The 27,974-nt window shown below is 36.8% G+C and overlaps 1 protein-coding gene across 2 annotated transcripts; it reads right to left on the bottom strand.

Annotated features, from left to right (window-relative positions):
- On the bottom strand, positions 1–27,974 carry LOC128556527 (abscission/NoCut checkpoint regulator-like). Of its 2 annotated transcripts, none has more exons than XM_053541960.1 (10): positions 27,900–27,974; positions 22,190–22,311; positions 19,318–19,377; positions 13,715–13,893; positions 11,750–11,844; positions 8,270–8,450; positions 7,515–7,841; positions 5,880–6,064; positions 4,589–4,692; positions 1–2,094 (listed from the first exon to the last, which is right to left on the bottom strand). In XM_053541960.1, exons 1-10 carry the CDS (start codon positions 27,945–27,947, stop codon positions 2,019–2,021), a joined length of 1,377 nt encoding a protein of 458 aa, XP_053397935.1. In that variant the 5' UTR covers positions 27,948–27,974; the 3' UTR covers positions 1–2,018. The 2 variants fall into 2 exon arrangements, with proteins under 2 accessions (XP_053397935.1, XP_053397938.1); XM_053541963.1 differs by lacking the exon at positions 27,900–27,974 and adding an exon at positions 27,490–27,877 and having other exon boundaries at positions 2–2,094.

The raw sequence follows: 27,974 nt of genomic DNA, 5'->3' as shown, positions 1-27,974 counted from the left end.
AACCCATTATGTTGGTTTTCTCATGGCACAGCTCAAATATTTATCTAACTTCTAAATTAAATGTGAATCAACACATTCACATCTATAACAGCTAATATGTATGTCTAAGCCACAGTTCAAGATTAAATATTTTGTGATAGGAATTTTTTCAAATGACTGTAACATTATGTACTTTCTGTAACCTATATCTTGGATACACTTTTTAAGACTCTATATGACTTCTAATTTCTCCCTTAAGTATGAAAACTCCCAACTTGAAATTTGTGTGTTTTCTACTACTTTATTCTTTTTTCTTCACTTGACAGAAAGCAATAAAACTACAAATACTGCATAGTATAGTCAATTAGAATTCAGAACATGGTTTTTGTCCATATCACGGGTGGTAAACGCGCAATCCAATTCCCACTGGGAATACGCTTAAAATGGGTTGCGCAACGTCCGGTGCTGGTGTTGCGCGTAAAAAAAGACGAAATTGAGGTATGTGAAGTTATGATTTTGCTTAGTATGAGACAATAATGAATTTTCTTGATCAAAAAGCAAAATGCTGTTCGACACAAATATGATAATACATCATATGTGTAAAATATCTGGTTTGTAAGTTATGATTCGGCTCTATTATCACAAAAACTCAGGGGACAAGAAGCGTGAAAAAAGTATGAAATCAACAAAGATGGATGTTTCTGACCTCATATGCCTAATCTGAGGATATTTGATGCTTTTTATGATAACTCAACTGTTATAAAGTAATGAATATCAAAATTATTTGCTTCAAATCCTGCTTACGGGGACATAATTGACAAAAAAATAATCGGGAATGGGGTTGCACACCGGGAATGGAGTTGCTCGTATACATCATAATGTATATAATGTATACACGCAACTCCATTCCCGGGGCGCAACCCCATTCCACACAACTCCATTCCCGGGGCGCAACCCCATTCCGGGAATGGAGTTGCTCGTATACATCATAATGTATATAATGTATACACGCAACTCCATTCCCGGGGTGCAACCCCATTCCCGATTATTTTTTTGCCAATCTTTCCCCCAAAAGCATTAAAGTGTATGTAATATTCATGACTGTTTTGCACGTGTTTGATCATTAGAAGCGTCACATTTCCAGAAAGAAGGCACAAGAGTTAGAAAATTGGCATTTTTCATGATTTCATGCTTTTTTGACAGTTCGAGCCAGCAGAGTTTTTGTGATAACAGAGCTGATTCTTAAATTAATAAGTTGGTATTTCACACATATGATCTTTATTCATTTTTGTGTCGAATAGCATTTTGCTTTTTTCGAAAACACTCGTAAATGTGTCATTATTTACAAAAACAAAAACCCACCTACCTCGATTTTGTATATATTGATGCGCAACACCAGCACCGGAAGTCGCGCAACCCATTTTTAGCATATTCCCAGTGGGAATTGGATTGCGCGTTTACCACCCATGCATATGCTGAATTCTCATTTTAATTTGCTTATTTTAACTTTGTTATTGTCATAAAGGTGAAGAAGTTACATGAAACAAACACAAAAAGCTATCTAGAATACTATTTTCCGATATGTATTTATCAGTTTTTGCAGTGTGTATGCTCTCCAGAAAATGCAGAATCATAACTTAAAAACACGTGTTCCTATTTTCCTTTCAAAACCAAGTACTTTCTAGGCTAATCAATTTATGATATGTGATAATTCTCCTTTGAGATAAAATGATATTCAAAGGTTACAAAAGTTGAACCTGATGACCAGTCTCAATATACCCCAGAATTTGATTGGTTGATTCTGAGCTCAATGTTGAAACTGACCAATGAAAAGTCTTAAATCTTAGAATAGTCTCAAAATTCAAGTTTTGTAACATTAGAGCCAGATCTTAGCATAGATTAAATGTAACAAATACAGAAATGCAAGGAAATGAAGCATTTCATTTATATAAATGCTTACAGTAAACACTTAATAACAAGCATGCAACAATAAATGAATATATCACAGATGGGTAATGACAAGCCTGTCAGTGCAATCTTCACGTTTTCACATCTTGAGGCGGAGTGTATTTCAGTGTGACATGGTCTGTAAGTCCTAATTCTTTATGGCCTTCTCTGAAATATCAATTATACAGATTGTACGGCAGGTTACATGAGAAAAATCCATTCAAAATGGCTGTACAATTTCTGAAACTGCAAATTGCTTAAAGAACTTTCCCCCAAATTAACTAGTCCAAGAGCTATCAAGTGATTCAGAACCCCATAAAATAGTTCTGTCCTAGAAGGACCGTCATGATTTCTTGAAATATAATCAGTAATGGTAATTGATCAAAATGAAGTTTTTAATACTAGAAAATGCTTTTGTAAAAAAGCGCATGTCTCCCCCAATGCAAAGTCCTATAGGCAAGAAGTCAATAGGGGTCAGGAGCGAAAAGTCAAAGAGACACTGATGGTTGGCTGCAATAGGGATCATCTACTTGGCATGTCCAGTCATCCCGCTAAATTTCAACACTCTTGGCCTAGTGGTTCTCAAGTCACTGTTCAGGCTCCTGTGACCTTGACCTTTGATCAAGTGACCTCAAAATAAATAGGTGTCATCTACTCTGCATGTCCAATCATCCTATTAAGTTTCAACATTGTAGGTCAAGTGGTTCTCAAGTTATTTCCAAAAAATGATTTTACATGAACAGGCCACTGTGACCTTGACCTTTAATAGACTGACCCCAAAATCAATAGGGGTCATCTACTCTGCATGTTCAATCATCCTATGAAGTTTCAACATTCTGGGTCAAGTGGTTCTCAAGTTATTGATCGGAACTGGTTATCAATGTTCTGGCCTCTGTGACCTTGACCTTTAATGGACTGACCCCAAAAATAATAGGGGTCGTTCACTCTGCATGAACAATCATCTTATGAAGTTTCAACATTCTGGGTTGAGAGATTCTCAAGTTATTGATTGGAAATGGTTTTCCACGTTCAGGCCCCTGTGGCCTTGACCTTTAACAGAGTGACCCTAAAATCATTAGGGGTCATCTACTCTGCATGACCAATCATCCTACGAAGTTTCATCATTCCGGGTCAAGTGGTTCTCAAGTTACTGACCGGAAATGGTTTTCAATCAGCCCTTTTTTTGTAAATTTGGGGAAGGGTACCAGGTCCCTTTTGGAGGGGAAATTTACGTCGCGAAATCATTGTCTGGAGGAATATATTTGCTGAAAAGTTGTTAAAATCAGGACTGAAAATCAAAACTAATTTCATTTTTTTTTTGCATGGGGAATTTTTGGCCAAGGTGGGGAAAAAAGTATACTTTTTAGATTGGGGAATGGGGCCGAATTTCGGCCCTAAAATCAGCATAAAGAAAGGCCTGTCAATGTTCAGGCCCCTGTGACCTTGACCTTTCACAGAGTGACCCCAAAATCGTTAGGGGTCATCTACTCTGCATGACCAATCACCCTATTAAGTTTCAACATTCTGGGTCAAGTGGTTCTCAAGTTACTGACCGGAAATGGTTTTCAATGTTCAGGCACCTGTGACCTTGACCTTTAATGGAGTGACCCCAAAATCAATAGGGGTCATCTACTTTGCATGTACAATCATCCTATGAAGTTTCAACATTCTGGGTCAAGTGGTTCTCTAGTTATTGATCGGAAATGGTTTTCCATGTTCAGGCCCCTGTGACCTTGACCTTTGATGGAGTGACCCCAAAATCAATAGGGGTCATCTACTCTTCATGACCAATCATCCTATGAAGTTTCAACATTCTGGGTCAAGTGGTTCTCTAGTTATTGATCGGAAATGGTTTTCCATGTTCAGGCCCCTGTGACCTTGACCTTTGACGGAGTGACCCCAAAATCAATAGGGGTCATCTACTCTTCATGAACAATCATCCTATGAAGTTTCAACATTCTGGGTCAAGTGGTTCTCTAGTTATTGATCGGAAATGGTTTTCAATGTTCAGGCACCTGTGACCTTGACCTTTGACGGAGTGACCCCAATAACAATAGGGGTCGTCTACTCCAGCAGCCCTACAACCCTATGAAGTTTGGAGGTTCTAGGTCAAATGGTTCTCCAGTTATTGCTCGGAAATGAAGTGTGACGTACGGACGGACGGACGGACAGGGCAAAAACAATGTCTCCTGGGGGAGACATAATAAACAAATTCACACCCCAGCATCCAGCAAATTCTCCCTGACTAACATCTTAAAGCTTAAAGTCAACGTAAAATTCTCATCCCTGTAGAACATTTTATCATAATTTTGGTGCCACCTTTTCACAATTTTAACAGTGTTTTTTCATCCTTATATATGCACTAAGATTCAGGAATACACTGTTACTACTGTATAATGGGTCGCAACAATAAAGTACGTAACAATTCATGAATGCTGTCCATTAATTTCTAAATTTTTTTTAAACCTTCGCACACATCCATCTCAAAAATGAACCAGGGATCCTTCAAATCTGGATTTCCAGAATAATCCAGAATTTTACCACCACTGGTACCCAATGAACTTTTGTTTTAGTTAAATGTGTATCAATTCACTGGTTTGCAGTATAGATCTCTATCACATCAAAAACATCACACAATGGCATCATCACTAAAGATACTTACTTGAAACACTGGTTACAGTACAGATCTCTATCACATCCTAAACATCGCACAGTGGCATCCTCAGTACAAATACAACAGTATGGCAGCTCATCTGGGTCATACCACTGAAAAAATTATATAACTATTAAAATTCTTGTAATATTAAAATGTTTCTGAAGTTTCATCCATAAATCCAAACTGCAGTAGTAGGTTTTTCCTTTAGATTCTGTCTGCTTCATGCAACTTTTATATACATTTTTGTTGATTTAGTTTTAATTTTATTGAACTATAAGCCACAACTATTTCTGTAGCTTTCAGCTGTAATGGTGCAGGATTTGTTTTGTTCTGAATCATTCTGTTTGAAGTCTAACATAGTTCAGGCCACATGGCTATTTTCAAGCTTTAAAGGTGGGTCTCATTTTGCGCTGTTATTTCAGCCACAAGTACACACTAATGTTTATTTCTTTTTGTTTTCTTTTTGTTTTTCAACAGTATTTCAGTTATGTAACGGCGGGCAGTTAACCTAACCATTGTTCCTGGATTCTGTACCAGTACAAACCTGTTCTCCGCAAGTAACTGCCAACTTCCCCACATGAATCAGAGCTGGAGGACTAATGATTTCAGACACAATGTTGTTTATCAAATAGTCACGGAGAACACACGCCCCGCTCGAGGATTGAACTCGCGACCCCGCGATCCATAGACCGACGCTCTACCTACTGAGCTAAGCGGGCCGGCTACACTAATGTTTATGCAAGCCTGATTTCTCATAATGCAACCTAAGAAAGATGACCAGCAAGACATATAAAGTCTGCAACTTTTAGCTTCTTGGCCATATAAGCCCAGAACCATGCCCCTCCAGCACTTTGCATTTTTTCATTAAAGCCATTAGCTGGAATCCGGATAGCACCACCATTATTCTGAATGTCAACTGGATGGCATCTTCATAACAAATACAACCAAATATTGAAGGAACCACTAGCAGCTAAAGGTGTGTGATTTGACTAAATATAATCTGTAATCAACTGTAAACAATAAAGCTTGAAAATTGTATCAAACTGTTGTGTTTTTGTTTTACATTTTCAATTACTTCATCAAAAGTCTTGTTTTTCAGAACATATGCATGCAAACTGATCTTCATGAAATTAAATCTGTTACCAATACTGTGAAGTCATTTACGAGTTCTTGCCACTTTCTTACATTAATCAAGCAAAAAACAAAGGTCTAAAGATGTTTAGAAGAATTTTATAAAACTAAGGAAACATTTTTTTGTTATGACAGTTTCAACCTCAGCTGTAAAATTTTTGAATACCTCTTCATCAGTATTCATTATTTTTTTGGCAGTTTTTGAAGACTCTTCAGAGATTTTACTTGTATCATGACCATCTCTAGCAGCAGCCTCATCCAGCCTGTTCTCTTCTATAGCCTGGCGTATTATTGACTGTGCTACAATCTCATCCTCCTCATTCTCACTGCCAGAGACTGCCTCTTCTTCATCTGTTGAAGAATAAAAACAATTATCCATTTGATGAGCATTTAATACGAACAGGTCCTTTAAAATTAATTCATGAAATGGGAACTGGGGTAGCAAGCTGTGTATAATAAATAAATTTCAATTTTCCAAGTCCTAACAGCTCTGCAGAGGTTGCAATGCCATCTATCCAAAGCAACAAGGTAACAATTCCATTTTTTCAAAAAACTAGATGCCCACAGGCAACATGTCAAGCCCATCATTTGACCCCCAACTGTGACCTTGACCTTGGAGATAGGAACCTGGGGTTTGCACAAGACACTCAGTCTCACTGTGTTAAACACTCATGCCAAATATAAACTAGAGCTATCACTAAAGGTGATGAATGTACCCCCCGCATGCACTGACACAGTACATTGCAATTTGATGCACACAAGATTGCATAATTATGTGGACTGTATGTATATAGACTGTATGTATACAGTATGGTAACAAAAAACAAAGTCCCATAACTATGCAGAATATTTATCTAAAAGAATATAACATGCACCATGCACAACTAGGGTTGGTACTGATCACTTGTGTGCAGTTTCATTAAATTGTGTGCAAGGGTTTGGTAGATTAGGCATGCGCAAGTTTGAATATGCAGACTGTATGTACATAGTATGTTAACAAGAAACAAAGTCCCATAACTCTGCAATTTTTGTCGCTGAAAGAACCTAACATGCCCCATGCACAACTACTGTTGTTACTGATCACTTGTGTGAAGTTTCATTAAATTGTGTCAAGGGGATGAGGAGAGATGGTGCGCACAAGATTGTGTCTTTGTATATAGTATACCGGTAGTAACAAAAAAACAAAGTCCCATAACTCTGCAAATTTTTTTTCTAAAAGAACCTAACATGCACCATGCACAACTACTGTTGGTACTGATCACTTGTGTGAAGTTTCATTAAATTCTGTCCAGGGGATAAGGAGAGATGGTGCGCACAAGACTGCGTCTACGGACAGACAACCTGAAACCAGTATACCCCCCCCTTAAAATTTTGTTGTCAGGGGGGGGGGGGGGTACAACTAGAAATACATTCTGCATGTACAGGGGCAGAATGTTGAGCTCGCCAGCACTTTTGGTCTCTAAGTGTGACCTCGCATGACACTCTGCCTCATAATGGTGAACATTCATGCCAAGTTACATCAAAATCCCACCATGCATGAAAAAGAAATGCCCCGGACAAACTTCAATTTGACATTTGACCTCCGTGACCTTGACCTTTGAGAGAGGAAAATCGGATTTGCGCATTACTCTCCTTCTCATTGAGGTTAACATTCATGCCAAATATACACAAGATTGCTCCATGCATGTCAATTTTATGGTCAGGACAAACAAATCCAGATGAACACACGCACGCACATACCCTGAAGGTGAGCTTTAAGTCAAAGAACATACATTTTGTGAGGAGACTAATGTTTCAGTACCTTTGTTCACATCTGAAGAACTTTCTTTTCTCCGTTGTTTGATTTCCTGTAATTTTTTCATAATCTCCTTATCCTCCTGTAGGTCCTTAAGAGCTTTCTGAGCATCCTGTTCCAGCTCCAGTGCTGCCTCATTGAGGATCCTACTCACATCCTCTGGACTCACTGCCTCCCCTTCCTCATCACCAGCAGGTTTCTGTTCGCCCTGTGACTGTGATGTTTTCTGCTCTGCTTTGGCATTGGGAGTCTGAGAGCCAGATGTTGAAATGTTGTGAGAAAATGTCTGCGAATCTCTCATTGATGGCTTATTTAAATTGTTCTCATCTTTTTCTGTAAAAGTTAAAGCATGCAAGTGATGTCATGATTCAAAAATGAAGTTCAGATCTGTCTAAAATATAATGTTTTGGGGTTTTTTTTGTTGGGTTTAATGTCGTACAAACACAATCACTTGTCATAAAACAACTTTCCAGCTTTATGGTGGAGGAAGACCCCAGTTGCCCCTCCATGCATTATTTCATCATGGACAGGAGTTGGGTAGAACCACCAACATTCTGTAAGCCAGCTAGATGGCTTCCTCATATGAGGAATTCACTGCTTTGAGTGAGGCTTGAACCCGCATCGGTGTGGGGCAAAAGGCTGGAAGTCAGCAACTTAAACCATTTGGCCAGGGAGGCCCCTAAATACTGATGTGCTTATAATAGAAAGCTTCATTACAAAATATCAGTCCTAGATTTTCAGTAGAATTATAAAAAGCATACCTGAAGTGCCTGCTTGCAAGTTACCTGGCACAGGCTCAGGCTGTTTCAATTTAGCCAGTCTAGCAGCAATCTCCTGTGCCGGATCTGGAAGATGGGAGTCAAGTTCTACTTCATTGCTTATTTCATCTAAAAGGTCATTCATTTGTTCTTGCTGTGTCCTTCTATCTGGTGGATGATAAACCTAGACAAGAAGAATCATGTCAACACTGTAGGACACATGCCCCATGAAAATGCTTGATAAAACAATATTTTATTTGTTTGTTTTGGGTTTAACGCCGTTTTTCAACAGTATTTCAGTCATGTAACGGCGGGCAGTTAACCCAACCAGTCTTCCTGGATTCTGTACCAGTACAGACCTGTTCTCCGCAAGTAACTGCCAACTTCCCCACATGAATCAGAGGTGGAGGACTAATGATTTCAGACACAATGTCGTTTATCAAATAGTCACGGAGAACATACTCCCAGCCTGAGGATCGAATTCACGACCCCGAGATCCATAGACCGACGCTCTACCTACTGAGCTAAGCGGCAGGTAAAAATTTAAAAGTCCTAAAAAGGGGCAAGACTGGAAAAAAAATCAAACAGACACAAAACTCCAAACATAAAATGTGCATGTCTACTTCATGTTTATGATGTATATCAAGTTTCATCTTCATTAAATGGAAACTGTAGGAGTACACAATGTTCTAATGTAGTTGTAATATTTCAATGTCAAACAAGAGGACCATGATGGTCCTGAATCGCTCACCTATCCCCACATGACCCAGAGTTGAACTGAGTATGACCTAGTTATTTCTATTATTTGACATAGTGACCTAGTTTTTGAGCACATGTGACCTAGATATCATCAAGATAAAACATTCTGACCAATTTTCATGAAGATCCATCGAAAAATATGACCTCTAGAGAGGTCACAAGGTTTTTCTATTATTTGACCTAATGACCTAGTTTTTGAAGGCATGTGACCCACCTTTAAACCTGACCTAGATATCATCAAGGTGAACATTCTCACCAATTTTCATGAAGATCTCGTGAAAAATATGGCCTCTAGAGAGGTCACAAGGTTTTTCTATTTTTAGACCTACTGACCTAGTTTTTGACCGCACATGACCAAGTTATGAACTTGACCTAGATATCATCAAGCTGAACATTCTCACCAATTTTCATGAAGATCTCATGAAAAATATGGCCTCTAGAGACATCACAAGATTTTTCTATTTTTAGACCTACTGACCTTGTTTTTGACCGCACGTAACCCAGTTTCGAACTTGACCTAGATATCATCAAGGTCAACATTCTGACCAATTTTCATGAAGATCTCTTGAAAAATATGGCCTCTAAAGAGGTCACAAGGTTTTTCTATTTTTAGATCTACTGACCTAGTTATTGACCGCACGTGACCCAGTTTCGAACATGACCTAGATATCATCAAGATGAACATTCTGACCAATTTTTATAAAGATCCCATGAAAAATATGACCTCTAGAGAGGTCACAAAGTTTTTCTATTTTCAGACCTACTGACCTAGTTTTTGACCGTACGTGACCCAGTTTCAAACTTGACCTAGATATCATCAAGGTGAACATTCTGAGAATTTTTCATGAAGATCCATTGAGAAATATGGCCTCTAGAGAGGTCACAAGGTTTTTCTATTTTTAGACCTACTGACCTAGTTTTTGACCCCACGTGACCCAGTTTCGAATCTGACCTAGATATCATCAAGGTGAACATTCTGACCAATATTCATGAAGATCTCATGAAAAAAATGGCCTCTAGAGAGGTCACAAGGTTTTTCTATTTTTAGACCTAGTGACCTAGTTTTTGACCCCACGTGACCCAGTTTCGAACTTGATCTAGATATCATCAAGGTAAACATTCTGACCAACTTTCCTGAAGATCCATTGAAAAATATGGCCTCTAGAGAGGTCACAAGGTTTTTCTATTTTCAGACCTACTGACCTAGTTTTTGACCGCACGTGACCCAGTTTCGAATATGACCTAGATATCATCAAGGTGAACATTCTGACCAATTTTCATGAAGATCCATTGAGAAATATGGTCTCTAGAGAGGTCACAAGGTTTTTCTATTTTTAGACCTACTGACCTAGTTTTTGATCCCACATGACCCAGTATCGAACTTGACCTAGATATCATCAAGGTGAACATTCTGACCAATATTCATGAAGATCTCATGAAAAATATGGCCTCTAGAGAGGTCACAAGGTTTTTCTAATTTTAGATCTACTGACCTAGTTTTTACCCCCACGTGACCCAGTTACGTACTTGACCTAGATATCATGAAGCTGAACATTCTGACCAATTTTCATGAAGATCCATTGAGGAATATGGCCTCTAGAGAGGTCACAAGGTTTTTCTATTTTTAGACCTAATGACCTAGTTTTTGACCCCACGAGACCCAGTTTCGAACTTGACCTAGATATCATCAAGGTGAACATTCTGACCAATATTCATTAAGATCTCATGAAAAATATGGCCTCTAGAGAGGTCACAAGGTTTTTCTATTTTTAGACCTACTGACCTAGTTTTTGACTCCACGTGACCCAGTTTCGAACTTGACCTAGATATCATCAAGGTGAACATTCTGACCAATTTTCATGAAGATCTTGTGAAATATATGGCCTCTAGAGAGGTCACAAGGTTTTTCTATTTTTAGACCTACTGACCTAGTTTTTGATGGCACGTGACCCAGTTTCGAACTTGACCTAGATATCATCAAGGTAAACATTCTGACCAACTTTCATAAAGATCCAATGAAAAATGTGACCTCTAGAGTGGTCACAAGCAAAAGTTTACGGACGCACGCACGCACAGACGGACGGACGGACGACGGACGACGGACGCCGCGCAATCACAAAAGCTCACCTTGTCACTTTGTGACAGGTGAGCTAAAAAGGGCCATAACTCCAGAAGAAAGAACTTTCAATTATATGGGCATGTCCACTTCATGTTAATGAAGTATACCAAGATTCATTTCAACTGGATGGGCTGTAGGAGGAGTTGAATAAACAATGTTCCAATGCAGTTGTAATACTTCAAATTCCAAATAACTTGGAAGTTTCAAGAATATGTGCATATCCTTTTCATCCTGATGAGGCTTACCAAATTATACTGGATGGAAACTGTAGGAACTTAGTACCAAAGAAAGTGTGATGGAATAAAGAATCAATGGACAGGCGGATGTCCAGAGATGGACAGTTCAAACACTATATACCTCCTGGGTCTTTCGTATTGAGGGAATAAAAATTTCAAGTCAATGTCTGTTAAATGCAATTTGAATCAAAACATGACTTCTAACCTTTTAAATACTCTACAAATACTTACCATAGCTAAAAACAATCATAATTTATTTTGTACTAATATGAACAAAACCTACAGTATTTTATATCTTTGTATAAGAAGAGAAAGGTCCTAACACTAATATTTTCACCAAAATGATTCTAAAACTAACAAGGAACATACATGTTTATTAGAAGTGTTGTATCTTGAAGGATCCATGCCTTTCATTTTTGCCAATCTGTTGTCTAGTTCGTGTGTTGTCACCTTGGAAGCTGCAACTGTAACAACAAGAGCTGTCCGTAAAACAGTGCGCTCGACTTTTCTCAGTGCTTGACACTGAATTAGAGCTTTGCCAGTAAAAAAAAAAAATCCAAGTTAAAAAGGGACATAATTCTGTCAAAATTCAAATCAGAGTTATGGGAATTGTGTCTCCTGGTGTAGATTTTGATAGTAAATAACTATTTTGAGTTTCAAGTCAAAAGCTTTAATAGAAACAGAGACAATTGACTTTATCAAAAATTTTAACAAAAAATTCTAAGTTAAAAAGGGACATAATTCTGTCAAAATTCAAATCAGAGTTATGGGGATTGTTTCTCGGGGTGTATACTTTAATAGTAAAAAACTATTTTAAGTTTCAAGTCAATAGCTTTGATAGTAACAGAGATATTTGACTTTATAAAAAACTTTTAACAAAAAATTCTATGTTAAAAAGGGGCATAATTCTGTCAAAATTCAAACCAGAGTTATGGGGATTGTTTCTCCTAGTGTAGACTTTGATAGTAAATAACTACTTTAAGTTGCAAGACAATAGCTTTGATAGTAACAGAGATATTGGACTTTATCAAAAACTTTAACCAACAGTGACGGCGACGCCTGGGCGAGTACAATAGCTCTACTTTTTCTTCGAAAAGTCGAGCTAAAAACAGAAATCAGTTAGTTTCAAATGTATATAGTAAAACACTGACCGATGCTGGAGGCTACAACGTGATGACCACAATGCTCTTTTCCAGAGTTTTAAGTGATCCAAACATTGAAAATATGAGAAAAACGGCTGGGTATCACATAATCATCTCATCAAGCCTGGATACATCACTGTATATATTGATTGTGATGGAAGCTTAAAGCCTTTCTGAGCCATTCTCGAGTTCACTTTCATGACAGTCCAGTACTAACCAGTGTCCTAACAGGAGACAGGAGTTCAAACCAAAGACCTGAGGGCTTAGCACCAACAGATTTTTTTCTAAACAATGTAAAGAAAATACATGATATCAACTTATGATTTCATTAAGTGTATGCAAAACTTTTTACCCTGAAGGAATATTTGTTTGTATTTAGTGTAAAATGTGCCTTTTTTCAGGGCTTTTCATCAAGGATTTACATAGAAATCCTTGCCTTTCGACTTGAAAAATTCATCTGCTATTAGCACCCATCTTGGAATTAGGGCATTTTAATGAATTGTCCATTTGCCCTTTCATATTAGAGGTCTGTAATAGGCTGTAAGTTGACAGCTCCGCAATCCAAAATTTGCTCATTATTCTCTATGTTGAGAAATATAACTTTTATAACATTTTTTCTTTTTTATTTATGGGAATTTTTCTACCACAATCGTGTAAAAGATTTTTTTCCAATTGGACACAATATTAGCCTCTGTGGTATATTTAAGGGTGAATGCCCTGTTCCAAATAGAAACAAAGTAATTCACCAAACTGACACGTTCTAGTCAAAACTCCCTTCGATCTGTTTATGCTAACATGCCTGCAGCAGAGCATATGTAGACTGTAAGACTGAATCACTCGGATCTCTAAAACAGCACTCTTTGCTAACAAAATTTCTTCTGATGCAATACATGTATAAGATCCACCTGTCCTAAAATAACGTTGTGTTTGTTAGATATAATTTGAGGGGGTATGCAGAGCATGGATGCCCCCAAACCATTATCCATTCCTGAAATAACATAACTTGTAACTCAAACCTGTAACAGGATTAACAAGCTCTCCACAACTTCTCCACAAGAAACAGAGGAGGAGAACAAATTACTTCAGATGAACTGTATCCTGTTAAATGTTCACTGAAAATATTTTTCTCCATTGTTAGCAATAATGAAAAAGTGAGTGTTAGCAATAACGAGAAAAGTGAGAAAGAACTTACTCTCCTGTGGTGTTTTTTCTCTCAGTTTCTCCAATCTCTCCTGTATTTCTACATCTGCTTTTGACATGCCCTTGGTCTGGGTTTTGTGAGTCCCTACCCCATGTCCACCATGTGGTTTGCTCCCTGTGGCCCCTGACCTGTGACCCCCAGCTTCTCTCTCTTCTAATGCCGCCATTCTCCTTGATGATTAAAGAACATATCAATGGCTTAATGCAAAAATAATCTCGTTCTGACAGAGGGAAGATGACACTTTTGGGGTTAAGTTGCCTACCCCTCACCCATCCCAATCCCATTCCCCTATCTTCTCAAGAGAACAACAGGCCTGGCTATTTGAGACCCTTCTACATGTTTATTAAGCAAGGAAAAATATGTCACACACAACTAAATTTCATAGTGACTCAACATATATGATGTTTCAACGGAATCCCTTTAACACTTTTTGCAGCAGACAGACCGATCAATAAAAACAAGAGCTGTCGGAGGACAGCAACGCTTGACTATTCAACAGCCTTGTAAACTGAATGACAACAACAGTCGAAAAAGAGGCATAATTTTGTAAAACTGAAAAAGAGGGTTATGGAACCTGCACAGTGCTTATCAGCTCATGACAGTGGACAAGTGTGTGAAGATTCAATCCATTCCCATTAGTGGGTACTGAGATACCCTGAAATCCAGAAAATAAGCCGCGGCTTATTTTAAAATTTCGTAAGGATTAGGTGGCTTACTATCGAGACCAGCTTATTTTTGAGTCCGGCGAACTTTTGAGTACATATATTCAGTAATGGATTAAAAACCGGCGTATTTTCGAGTACCGAAATACCAAAGATATGGATGTCATATATTTTGCTTTTTAGTAAAAACACTGACGTCGGTAAATACTTATACTTCTCACATACCAGTTTTGTTACAATTTGTTACAATTTCTTAATAAAAATAATCCGATGATAGAAGATAACTAGAAAATGCTTTTGTAAAAAAGCGCATGTCTCCCCCAATGCAAAGTCCTATAGGCAAGAAGTCAAAAGGGGTCAGGAGCGAAAGTCAAAGAGACAATGATGGTTGGCTGCAATAGGGATTATCTACTTGGCATGTCCAGTCATCCCGCTAAATTTCAACACTCTTGGCCTAGTGGTTCTCAAGTCACTGTCCAGGCTTCTGTGACCTTGACCTTTGATCAAGTGACCTCAAAATAAATAGGGGTCATCTAATCTGCATGTCCAATCATCCTATTAAGTTTCAACATTGTAGGTCAAGTGGTTCTCAAGTTATTTCCAAAAAATAATTTTACATGAACAGGCCACTGTGACCTTGACCTTTAATAGACTGACCCCAAAATCAACAGGGGTCATCTACTCTGCATGTTCAATCATCCTATGAAGTTTCAACATTCTGGGTCAAGTGGTTCTCAAGTTATTGATCGGAACTGGTTATCAATGTTCAGGCCCCTGTGACCTTGACCTTTAACGGAGTGACCCCAAAAACAACAGGGGTCATCTACTCTGCATGACCAATCATCCTATGAAGTTTCATCATTCTGGGTCAAGTGGTTCTCAAGTTACTGACCAGAAATGGTTTTCAATGTTCAGGCCCCTGTGACCTTGACCTTTCACAGAGTGACCCCAAAATCGTAAGGGGTCATCTACTCTGCATGACCAATCATCCTATTAAGTTTCAACATTCTGGGACAAGTGGTTCTCAAGTTACTGACTGGAAATGGTTTTCAATGGTCAGGCCCCTGTGACCTTGACCTTTAGTGGAGTGACCCCAAAATCAATAGGGGTCATCTACTTTGCATGTACAATCATCCTATGAAGTTTCAACATTCTGGGTCAAGTGGTTCTCTAGTTATTGATCGGAAATGGTTTTCCATGTTCAGGCCCCTGTGACCTTGACCTTTGACGGAGTGACCCCAAAAACAATAGGGGTCATCTACTCTTTATGACCAATCATCCTGTGAAGTTTCAACATTCTGGGTCAAGTGGTTCTCTAGTTATTGATCGGAAATGGTTTTCAATGTTCAGGCCCCTGTGACCTTGACCTTTGACGGAGTGACCCCAAAAACAATAGGGGTCTTCTACTCCAGCAGCCCTACAACCCTATGAAGTTTGAAGGTTCTAGGTCAAATGGTTCTCCAGTTATTGCTCGGAAATGAAGTGTGACGTACGGACGGACGGACGGACGGAAGGACAGACGGACGGACGGACAGGGCAAAAACAATATGTCTCCTGGGGGAGACATAATTACCCATTAAAAGTTTTGTCTGGCCTAACAAACAAATATACCTAATAGGTATTACCTATGATTTATATCGGCCAAGGGTATGAACAAGCAAATTCGATGAATTGGAATCCCACGCCGAAAGGGTCAGAGTTGAGGAACGGCAAAAAAATATATCCAGCAAAAAGTTAAGAATGTTACCAAGAAGCAAATAATTTCATTAGTCAAAATCAAATTAAAAGAAAATGAATGGTTTGTCTGGGTGGGTGGTGGGGCGAGGATACAACAGTTTACATGTTGATTATAAATATTGATAGAAAACGAAAAATGAAAATAAAAAAAAATAAATAAATAAATTGGGGGGGGGGGGGTGACCAAGGTAAGGTGGTGACCAGGTGTACACAACATGTTTATAATAAATGTTCATGGAAAAGAATGAAAGAAGTTTAATGAAATTCTTCCAATTGGTTGGTTTGTTATGTACAGATCTGTGGATTTTAAACAATTAAAGGGCAATAACTATATGGAAAATTGACCAATCGAAAAAAAACTTGAAGGGCATCGTCGCAGTATCTTGGTTCATGTCTATTTCAAGTTTGATGAAATTCTACCTGCTAGTTACTGAGAAATGGCTGCAGACGGACATTTTTCATTAAATCAAGGGCAGTAACTCTGACGGAAATTGACCTATCAAAAAAAAAACTTGACGGGCATCAGGGCAGTATCTTGGTTCATGTCTATTTCAAATTTGATGAAATTCTACCAGTTAGTTACTGAGAAATGGCTGCAGACTGACATTTTTAATTAAATCAAGGGCAATAACTCTGAGGGAAATTGACCAATCAAAAAAAAAACTTGACGGGCATCATCGCAGTATGTTGGTTCATGTTTATTTCAAGTTTCATGAAATTCTACCAGGTAGTTACTGAGAAATGGCTGCGGACGGACGGACGGACTGACAACGCCATTTCAATACCCCCCTCCCGATTTCATCGGCGGGGGATAATAACTTACACAATACGTGATAAACACTGCATTATGTTATAAAGACCGGGCATGTTAATTAGTAGGAAGTGTTTGAGACTGTAAATTTTTTGCTTTTTAAGTTTTAATTTGTCAGAGGTTTTAAAATCAGCACAACTTGCATTTTTTTTAAGAGTTTTTATTCCAAAGTATGTTTAATTGCTATTACATGTGGAAATAAATCTGCTATGTACACGTTGGTAACTTTTGCTATCTCATATGGTGTCCTAACAAAGTCATTGATACTATTACTGATACAAAAAACTGAATGGCTTATTTTTGAGTGCGGCTTATTTATGAGCCCTTTCTGCCTGTAGTGAAATGGTGGCTTATTTTCGAGACCGGCTTATTTTCAGGATTTCAGGGTATCAGCTTACATATAAGAATTGAACCAAAAACTTCTAAGTTGAAAAAGGGGCATAATTTTGTAAAATGCAAAGTAGAGTAATTGAACCTTTGCACTGCAAGTCATATCATGACAGTGAACAAGTGTGTGAAGTTTCAATCCTTTCCCACTAGTGGATACTGAGATAAACTTACTAAAAACTGCTAAGTCGAAAAAGGGGCATAATTTTGAAAAAAATGCTAAGTAGAGTTATGGGACCTGCTTAGTGCATGTCAGATCATGACTGTGAATGAGTGTGTGAAGTTTCAATCTATTCCCATTAGTGAGCACTGAGATACCAGCTTACATACAAAACCTTAACCAAAAATTTCTAAGTCAAAAAAGGGGCATAATATTGTAAAAAAGCAAAATAGAGTTATGGAACCTGTGCAATGTAAGTCAGTTTATTACAGTGAATAAATGTGTGAAGTTTCAATCCATTCCCACATGTGGTTATTGAGATACCAGCTTACATACAAAAACTTTACCAAATCGGGACGCGGACGCCCACACCGAAGCACGGGCGAGTCCAATAGCTCTACTATTCTATGAATAGTCAAGCTAACGACTCCTATATACCCACCTAAACTTCCGATTTCAGGAGTATAATCAAAAGCCTTCTTTATCCATTTAAAATGACAGCTTTGAATCCAGCTGGGGTAACAAACAAGCCTAATGTATACTGTTTTCACTTTGCTAAATTTACTTATTTGTCAATTTTCATTTGGTATAATGATACATAAGCTCCTAGTATCATCATTTAACCAGCTTTAAGTAATTCTTATTTCTTCCATAATTATATCTCTTTCTTCAAGTTTATATGAAAACTTTCTCCAAAATAAATCACTCTGAAGAGGTAATAATTTCACATTTGCTTTATTAACCTTTGAAAAGATAGCCATGAGCTGCAACTGCATAATCTGTGATTTTATAGATACCTATGAATACTGGATATAGTGTCCAAGGTATTTCCACTAAAACAAAATAGAACAGGAGCTTAAACCAAACCAAAAGGCTATAGGTGTTGCAAAACAAGACATAAAACATAGAGCTAAGAACAACTTTCATCTTAACCTTACAAAAAAAAAACAAGAGCTGTCCATAAGACAGACAATGCTTGTCTATTCGAAATGTTGTCCCAGAAGCAGGAATATTACCCTAAAACTTAAAATATCTATAGAGCTTCAATCCAGTATTTGCAATAGTTCTGCACGCAAAACTTTAACCAAGAATTTCTAAGTCTAAGAAGGGGCATAATTTGGCCAAAATGCATGTCAGGGTTATGGGACTTGATACTGTCACCTAGTTTTATAACTCCGAAGACACAAGTCATGTGAAGTTTCAATTCAAAATCTGTATTAGTTTTGGAGATAGTAACTTGCATGCAAAACTTTAACCAGGATTTTCTAAGTCCAAATGGGGGCATAATTTGCCCAAAATTCATGTCAGAGTTATGGGACTTGACCAAATGAGGTTGGTAATTGACCTAGAAAAAGAAACAATAAGTTTCAATGCTATATATGCCTTAAAGTAATAGCTATATGTACTTGCAGGCAAAACTTTAACCAGGATTTTCTAAGTCCAAAGGGGGGCATAATTTGGCCAAAATGCAAGTAAGAGTTTGGGACTTGATGCTATCACCTAGTTTTATTAACCCCGAAGAGACATGTGAAGTTTCAATTCAATATCTGCATTAGTTTTGAAGATAGTAACTTGCATGTATAACTTTAACCAAGATTTTCCAAGTCCAAAAGGGGGCATAATTTGGCCAAACTACATGTCAGAGTTATGGGACTTGACCCAGTGAAGTTGGTAATAGACCTAGAAAAAGTAAAATAAGTTTCAAAGCTATATGCTTTTAAATGATAGCCATATGTACTTGCATGTAAAACTTTAACCAAAGTATGACGCCAAAGCCAGGGTGAGTAGAATAGCCAGACTATTTTTCGAATAGTCGAGCTAAAAATCTTACACTTACTTCTTGTAATTTTCTGGTGGGGAGTATTTTGCAGGATTCTCCTCCTTTGGCTTAACTTTTCTGTAAACACATCAAAATGTATAGATTGATATGGACATGTATATCAAATTCACATCAAACAAATCACAAAGTTACCGTATTATCAATACTTTATTTATTTCAATCTGATCATAGCAAAACTTAGACTGCAGAAATTATTCATATACATGTATAATCTGATCTGTCACAACTTGCAAAGAATACATTATAAAGTATAGTCTGAGTATAAACAGGTTACATGTGTTCAACGACAAGTGCCCAGAATGTAGTTAGGATTCATCCGCAAAGTCTCTCGGAAGAATTAACGTACTGCACATATCTTATTCGGGTCATTTAAAATAAAGCTGTCATAATTTAATTTCATTGATGTGGTAAACTCTTTGATAAGAGACATTCCAATGCTTTCAGAGGTACCCAACTCAACTATAATAATAATAATAATAACAAGAGCACCACCTTGCGGGTGCTGACGCTCATCTGATTTTTTTTGTATAATAGAAATATTGTCCTACCCATGATTTTCTAAGTCTAAAAAGGGCCATCACTCTTGCAAAAAGCAGGATAGAGTTATGTTTCTTGATGTACAGTGTCCACTTATGATGGTGAAAAACTGTTGCAAGTTTTAAAGCAATAGCTTTGATAGTTTATGAGAAAAGTTGACTTAAACATAATATTCAACCAAGAAAATGATTTTTCTAAGTCCAAAAGGGGCAATTATTATTGCAAAAAGCAGGATGGAGTTATGTTGCTTGCTGTACAGGGTCAGCTTATGATGGTGAACAAGTGTTGCAAGTTTTAAAGCAATAGCTTTGATAGTTTAAGAGAAAAAGTTGACCTAAACATAAAACTTAACCAAGAAATCTGATATTTTCTAAGTCCAAAAGGGGCCATAAATCTTGCAAAAAGCAGGATGGAGTTATGTCTCTTGCTGTACAGGGTCAGCTTATGATGGTGAACAAGTGTTGCAAGTTTTAAAGGAATAGCTTTGATAGTTTCGGATAAAAGCTGACCTAAACATAAAACTTAACCAAGAAAACTGATTTTCTAAGTCCAAAAGGGACAATAATTCTTGCAAAAAGCAAGATGGAGTTATGTTTCTTGATGTACAGGGTCTGCTTATGATGGTGAACAAGTATTCCAAGTTTCAAAGCAAAAGCTTTAATAGTTAAGGAGAAAAGTTGACCTAAACATAAAACTTAACCAAGAAATCTGATATTTTCTAAGTACAAAAGGGGCCATAAATCTTGCAAAAAGCAAGATGGAGTTATGTTTCTTGCTATACAGGGTCAGCTTATGATGGTGAACAAGTATTCCAAGTTTCAAAGCAATAGCTTTGATAGTTTAGGAGAAAAGCTGACCTAAACATAAAACTTAACCAGGCAACGCCGTCGCAGACGCCGACGCCGACAACCGCTCAAGTGATGACAATAACTCATCATTTTTTTTCAAAAAATCAGATGAGCTAATAACGACTTTATTTATGAGGCTACATTTGGATTACCCAATCTTCCATGTGGGCTTCCAGATACTTAATATGTTACAATATTTACAAAGGATGTATATACAATGAGAAATGCAGTAACACAGAACAATATTGAAAGGTATTAAGAAAGATATAACATAGAATAGAACTATTTCAAAGACAACTCTACAGTAAAGCACTATCATTCAGTTCCACCAGAGAACTTCCAGGTTAAATACATCTTCTTAAATGAAGTTAAGTTTTCTGCTGTTCGCACCTGAATTAGATATTGTTCCAAATCTTCGGCCCAGCATATGCCAGGGACTTCCTAAAGAATTCAAGTTTGGGCTTAGGTAAATACAGTAGTTGGTTTGTTGTTGATCTAAGAGCTGTATGGTACTTCTTCTAAATTTATCTGTCATATATTGTGGGCTTAAGTTATTAATAGATTTGTATACCAAAATTGCTTTTAATACTAGCAGTATTTTCTGGAACTATATTTTGTCTTTCGCTGGATGTTACGCAAGCTTGGTAAGCCTGTGCAATTCATGAAATGCACAGCGCAATAAATTTGTTATTTGCGCAATGATTTTAAAGATTATTTTTTTAAACGGACAGGGTAACAAATGAATAATTTGGCTAATAAGTTAATATGCAGTTTTTATTTGAATTTGTGAACATCATATTTGCTATTTTGTGACAAAAGGGCAGGGCATAAAATTAGTCACCATAATCATATGCGCAAATGTATTACCAAATCCTGCAGAATCGTTATGCCTGTTTATGCTCTTAATGAGTTACCGCGGAAGAAAATACGTGGCTTTATTCGAGTATTGCACAGTTACACTTCATAAATGTGACAGATTACATCGTATATTGGTCATAGCAAATGGGATTGACATAACTGAACTTCATCCGATCAATGAACTCTTTGAAATTAAAGACAATCTAATGGAACTACATCAATTTGCTGTGTTGTGAGGCCATTTAATGTGAATGAGAAATCGGGCAATAGCAAGGACTCGTCAAACGCTTTCAGCTCAATAATGTTACTTAGCATACACACTCATAATTTATGATGTCAGTTTTACAAACTGAACAATAGTTTCACACATGCCTAAAATAATGCCCACACAGGCACTGGGTGTTTTTCTCTCTCTACATAACTGAAATATTGCCTGCATTGGCACCTTGGATCTTCCCCTCTAGACTCATGTGAAATGTCTCCGTCAGGAAAAATAGGACAGTTGCCATGAGACATAAATTGTGTCAATTTGATTCAAAACCCAGTAAAATAAGTTGAACAAATATAGCGTAGGTCCTACACACAAAAATATATGTTACACAATCTACTAGCATTAAATTTCTCACCCAGTTAGAATATTGTAGCATTTCATGCAAACTCTGTGTTTTTCGTTGTTCATCTTTGCTATAGGGTACTTGTTTGGCAAGCATTTCATACAGAATGAAAATCCACAGTTCTTACAACCATGCTGAAAGCAGAATGAGTAAACATATACAATTTATTATTTGTAAATGCCACATAGTTTAAACAGCAAACACCTAAAACGACATTTTGCTTCTGTTTAGGTAAGATTCTGATCAATTTCTAGATTACAGTGACAAACTCCATAAAACAACAAGAGCTCGAAGGACACGAAATGCCCCCTTGATGCATTCAGTAACTGCACAAGGAACAGAAACCACTTGCTCACTGTGCACTGGACGTTTGACATACTGACCTCAAATCAATAATTAGGGGTCATTTACCAGTCATAAGTGACATCGCTTAGACCAAAGCATTCTCTAGTTATTTGGCAAAAAAATTCAACTGTTCCGGGTCCTTGACCTTGACCTTAGACCTACAGACCTCAAAATCAATAGGGGTCATCTGCTGGTCATGATCAACCTCCTATTAAGTTTCATGATCCTAGGCCCAAGCATTCTTCAATAATCGTCCAGAAACAATTAAACTGTTCTGGGTCAATGTGACCTTGACCTTTGACCTACTGATCTCAAAAGGCCATCTGCTGAACATGACCAACCTCCCTATCAAATTCCATGATCAACTTTCCCAGGCCCAAGCATTCTTGAGTTATCATCCAGAAAGCGATTCGTCTATGGGCCGACGGACCAACATCTGCAAAACAATTCAAATGGGGGCATAATAACAGACATGTCAGTGCTTCATATAAGACAATATGCTGGAAAAGTTATGGTTATTGACCTTCTTACTCATCTACTGATAATGGAAATTTCAAATATACTTAATTAATATTGACGACATCACAATATTTGCTTTGTGTACACATAGCCTATGCACGGCACTTTGGCTAGAGAACCGATTCCAGACAAATAAGTTTGCTGTCTAGGTAGCCGCTGCCAAAAAAAAATATACATTCAAAAATGCACCGAGGCAATTTCATGCTTGAATGTCAACATAAACTCATTATTTATAAGAGATGTAATCATTACAAATACATTGTAAATGCACCAGAAACGTTCCCAACAGATTTCATTTGGGATTTCCTAACAGAAATATGCAGAATAAGTTTTGACGCAACGGGACAGCGAATGCAGCGATAGTCAAAAGTTATTATACTGCCCTGAAAAGTTCAATTATTTGGACTAATAAAAATGTAATCAGGCTTAAAAAATCTTTCAAGTTTGTTTCCAGTAACATGCTCAAAAAAATTAGGGTAGGTAAGTCGGAATTTTTTTTTTTGACTTTTTTTTTGACTTTTCGGAAAATATTTATTATATGTCAAACAAGAGCACCGCCTTGCGGGTGCTGACGCTCATCTGATTTTTTTTGTATAATAGAAATATTGTCCTACCCATGATTTTCTAAGTCTAAAAAGGGCCATCATTCTTGCAAAAAGCAGGATAGAGTTATGTTTCTTGATGTACAGTGTCCACTTATGATGGTGAAAAACTGTTGCAAGTTTTAAAGCAATAGCTTTGATAGTTTATGAGAAAAGTTGACTTAAACATAATATTCAACCAAGAAAATGATTTTTCTAAGTCCAAAAGGGGCAATAATTATTGCAAAAAGCAGGATGGAGTTATGTTGCTTGCTGTACAGGGTCAGCTTATGATGGTGAACAAGTGTTGCAAGTTTCAAAGCAATAGCTTTGATAGTTTAAGAGAAAAAGTTGACCTAAACATAAAACTTAACCAAGAAATCTGATATTTTCTAAGTCCAAAAGGGGCCATAAATCTTGCAAAAAGCAGGATGGAGTTATGTTTCTTGCTGTACAGGGTCAGCCTATGATGGTGACCAAGTGTTGCAAGTTTTAAAGCAATAGCTTTGATAGTTTAGGATTAAAGCTGACCTAAACATAAAACTTAACCAAGAAAACTGATTTTCTAAGTCCAAAAGGGGCAATAATTCTTGCAAAAAGCAAGATGGAGTTATGTTTCTTGATGTACAGGGTCTGCTTATGATGGTGAACAAGTATTCCAAGTTTCAAAGCAATAGCTTTGATAGTTTAGGAGAAAAATTGACCTAAACATAAAACTTAACCAAGAAATCTGATATTTTCTAAGTACAAAAGGGGCCATAAATCTTGCAAAAAGCAAGATGGAGTTATGTTTCTTGCTATACAGGGTCAGCTTATGATGGTGAACAAGTATTCCAAGTTTCAAAGCAATAGCTTTGATAGTTTAGGAGAAAAGCTGACCTAAACATAAAACTTAACCAGGCAACGCCGACGCAGACGCCGACGCCGACAACCGCTCAAGTGATGACAATAACTCATCATTTTTTTTCAAAAAATCAGATGAGCTAAAAATGAATACAAATAAGGGGTTTATGTCTTTAAAGCATCAGTAAGTTGATTTCTAACATCACTGACCATGTTTAAAGCATAAAAAAAGCAGTTTTGCAACTTTTGTTAAAAAGTTGAAAAAAATATTATCCAAGCCTTGGAGAATATTTTTTTCAACTTTTGAAGGTCATGAAAACATTTAGGTTCGGGCCAAAATTTTAGGGTAGGTCGTAGTTCTGGCTAACATAACTTAACTGAAGCTGTTTTTATTTTCTGATGGTCAGCGTCCATTAAGTTATGGCGAAACCCAATTTGATAAACTAATCAGTGTCAAACTGCAACATCTTGCACAGTCCCTCATGAAAAACTGATGATATCATGCAAAAAGTTCAGAGCACATGGTTAATTTTTGAAAATCAAGATCAAAATTTTGCATATTTATGAATCTAATTTAATCATAAACGTAACCATTTTTGATAAAGTTCATAAAAAACATCATCATAACCTTAGAAGGTTTAAGTTCTAAGATAAGGTCAATAAATAACAATTCTATACTGCCTATTGGTTTTCAAAAATTAGGTGACAACTGCAATGGCAGACAAAATATTGCAGACAGGGGTACCCATCGGAAACTTGTGTGTATAACTTGTGTTCAAATTATGTTGCATAGATCAAAAGAAAAATGGATTAGAAATATTTTAAAATAAAAGGCGAGTCTATTGCATTTCATTTGTTGAAAATATAGCGTGACAGACTTTTGGCACGATTCTTGGTTAGGTTTCAGGTAACGGTAAATTTTATTTACCGTTGATTTATGAAACAATTAACATAAACTCTGCAGTGCTTTTGAGAGACCCTATTTTAAGAACAGTTAAAACCAATTATGCCATTTTCTCGTTATTCCGAGCCCCTTAACCGGTATTTCAGTTCTTGCCAGTAACAGATTTAACTTTCAAAAGATTTTTTGCCATAGTTTGATACTACAACATCTTAACTTAAAAAATCCCCATGAAGAAAAATTCTAAGGACTGCTGTCAATGAATAATCCAGGCTTTCACACAATGACCCTCACCCTCTGAAACAGCCAGATACTTTCTCGTTGAACCGAGACTTGTGATCATTTGCACTAGCTCTCAAAAACTTAGGGTTTAAAATTAAGAACAGATATATAATTGTGTTTGCAGATAAAAAAGTTAACACAATGAGTGATTTCTGTTTCCTGTAAGAAGGTTATATATTACCCCAGTGATTTTAGATAAGCAAATTTTGTGCCAAAATTTTCTGATGTGTATATTTCTATTTTAAAGTGAGTAATACTATTTTCTTTTTGTTCTTGTTTAACTGTCATATGATTTGCCACAACATGCATAAAATAGCTGCTAGTGCAAAATTTCTAAAGGCTCGGATCAATGAGAAGGCTCGGAATTACGAGAAAGAGGCATATACTTTGTATACCAATTACCAGGATATACATATTACCGTTAATGTCCTGTTTTGACACTTAACATGAAAAGTGGTTTACATTTTTTCTCTCATTATTTATGCTCAATGTGCTTAGAATTTTAGAAAAATTATTTTTAAAAATTAGAGTGTCTTTCTTTTTATTTCACACTGATTCCAGAAATTAAGGAATTCAGCTAAGTGACTTGTCGTTATGGTTAATCTTTGCCAGTTTTTTTCACTAATTTTCATTGAAGTTGCTTATTTCTGCCATATATGTTTCATATTTAGTTTAACCCATTGTAAAATAGAAATGCTTTCTTTGCCTTAGATCAATTTAACAACTTCTTTAGACTGAAAGTTGAAATTCACGGTAATAGGTATATGCCAGAAAATGCTTAAATTCCCCACCTCTGTTCTTTGAACGACAGAACTAAAACTTTCATCTGATGTTTTGATGAATTTTTTGCCAAAAGTCTAAAGCTAAAATATAACTTAATTAAACAGAATAAGATTTATTCTTTCATACAATCATTTTGTTATAAATAAGAGTCCAATGAATACTGGACTCACGGTAATTGGTGTAACCAGTATGGAAGTGTCTAGGGGTACGGATCCGTACATCTAGACAAGCCTGTTAGGGGTTTTCTAGGGGTACGGACCTCCAATTTACTAGAGATTAAGGGTCATCTACATTTCAAATTTTGTTAAAAATGAAATAACAAATAAGAATTCATCAGAATTCACCTTAAACTTGGATCTAAAATGGTTTACTGATGACAACGTTCACCCGATTTGTTACATTTTCTTTCGAAATGTAAATAACCGAGGAACACCGAATAAATCATGATGATTCGAACTGGCAAAAAAAAAATATATATATATATATATATATATATATATATAAAGATTAAACAAAAAAAAAAGTTAAATATCTTTGGGGAAAAACTATTTTTACGATAATTAACCCCTAGGGTATTTATGTTTTCCACACATTTGGTAGCCGTGGACGTTTTCACAAACAGTTTCTTTTACTTAATGTCGGTTAATTGATTATAAAACAATCAGTTCCATGCCGATTATCATTATATCTTGTTAAATAACAAAATAAATAGGTGCATATTACTATGCTTAATTTATTTTTTTCTGCTGAATTTCAAATAGAATTCATTAAAGAGTTTAAAACACTCATTTATCTGTTATCAACAGTTTATTTTACAACAAACTTATCCGCACGGAACAGTGTATTCATTTGGAGTTCCTCGGTTATTTAGGTTTTGAAAGAGAAGGTAAACATCGGGTAAACGCTGGTATCTGTAAACCATTTAGATCCAAGTTTTAAGTGAACACTGGTTAAGTCTTATTTTTTATTTCATTTTCAACAAAATTTAAGATATATATAACCCTACATATCTAGAAAAAGGAGGTCCGTACCCCTAGACACTTCCAACCAGTATATACCTTGCCCCCAGCAATTTGCTGGTACCCATTAACAGCTGGGTCGGCTGAAGTGATCGTGATAAAGTGCCTTGCCTAAGGACACAACGCAATGGGAGTAGCCAGGATTCAACTCCGTAGGATTCTAGGAAAGCGTCTTTGCCCTCTCGACCACCGAGTCCACTAGGATGAAATTTATGAAAATACTAGCTAAGAAATAAATACAGCTAATGTCATGCTGTATATTTTATGATTAAAGGTATTTACTTTAAAATTCATGAAAATCTCAGTAAATATAATAGGGGGCACCAAAAGTCCCAAAGGCCAAACTGGCACTAGGCAGTCCCGGGACTCGGAATGTGACTGTCTCCCATCTGGAAAATCCCTGCGAAACCCCTGCCTTTTTTGGTTTATGTTGTAGTAAGTCCGTCTACCTCTTTTTTAAATGCACTAAATGTACTGCCACACCCATAACATGACATCTTGGTGCTACAAGTCTTTTTCGCAAA

This window comes from Mercenaria mercenaria, chromosome 1 (genome assembly GCF_021730395.1).
Source record: "Mercenaria mercenaria strain notata chromosome 1, MADL_Memer_1, whole genome shotgun sequence".
In the NCBI taxonomy this organism is placed as follows: domain Eukaryota; kingdom Metazoa; phylum Mollusca; class Bivalvia; order Venerida; family Veneridae; genus Mercenaria; species Mercenaria mercenaria.
This window is presented reverse-complemented; position numbering and strand designations above follow the sequence as displayed.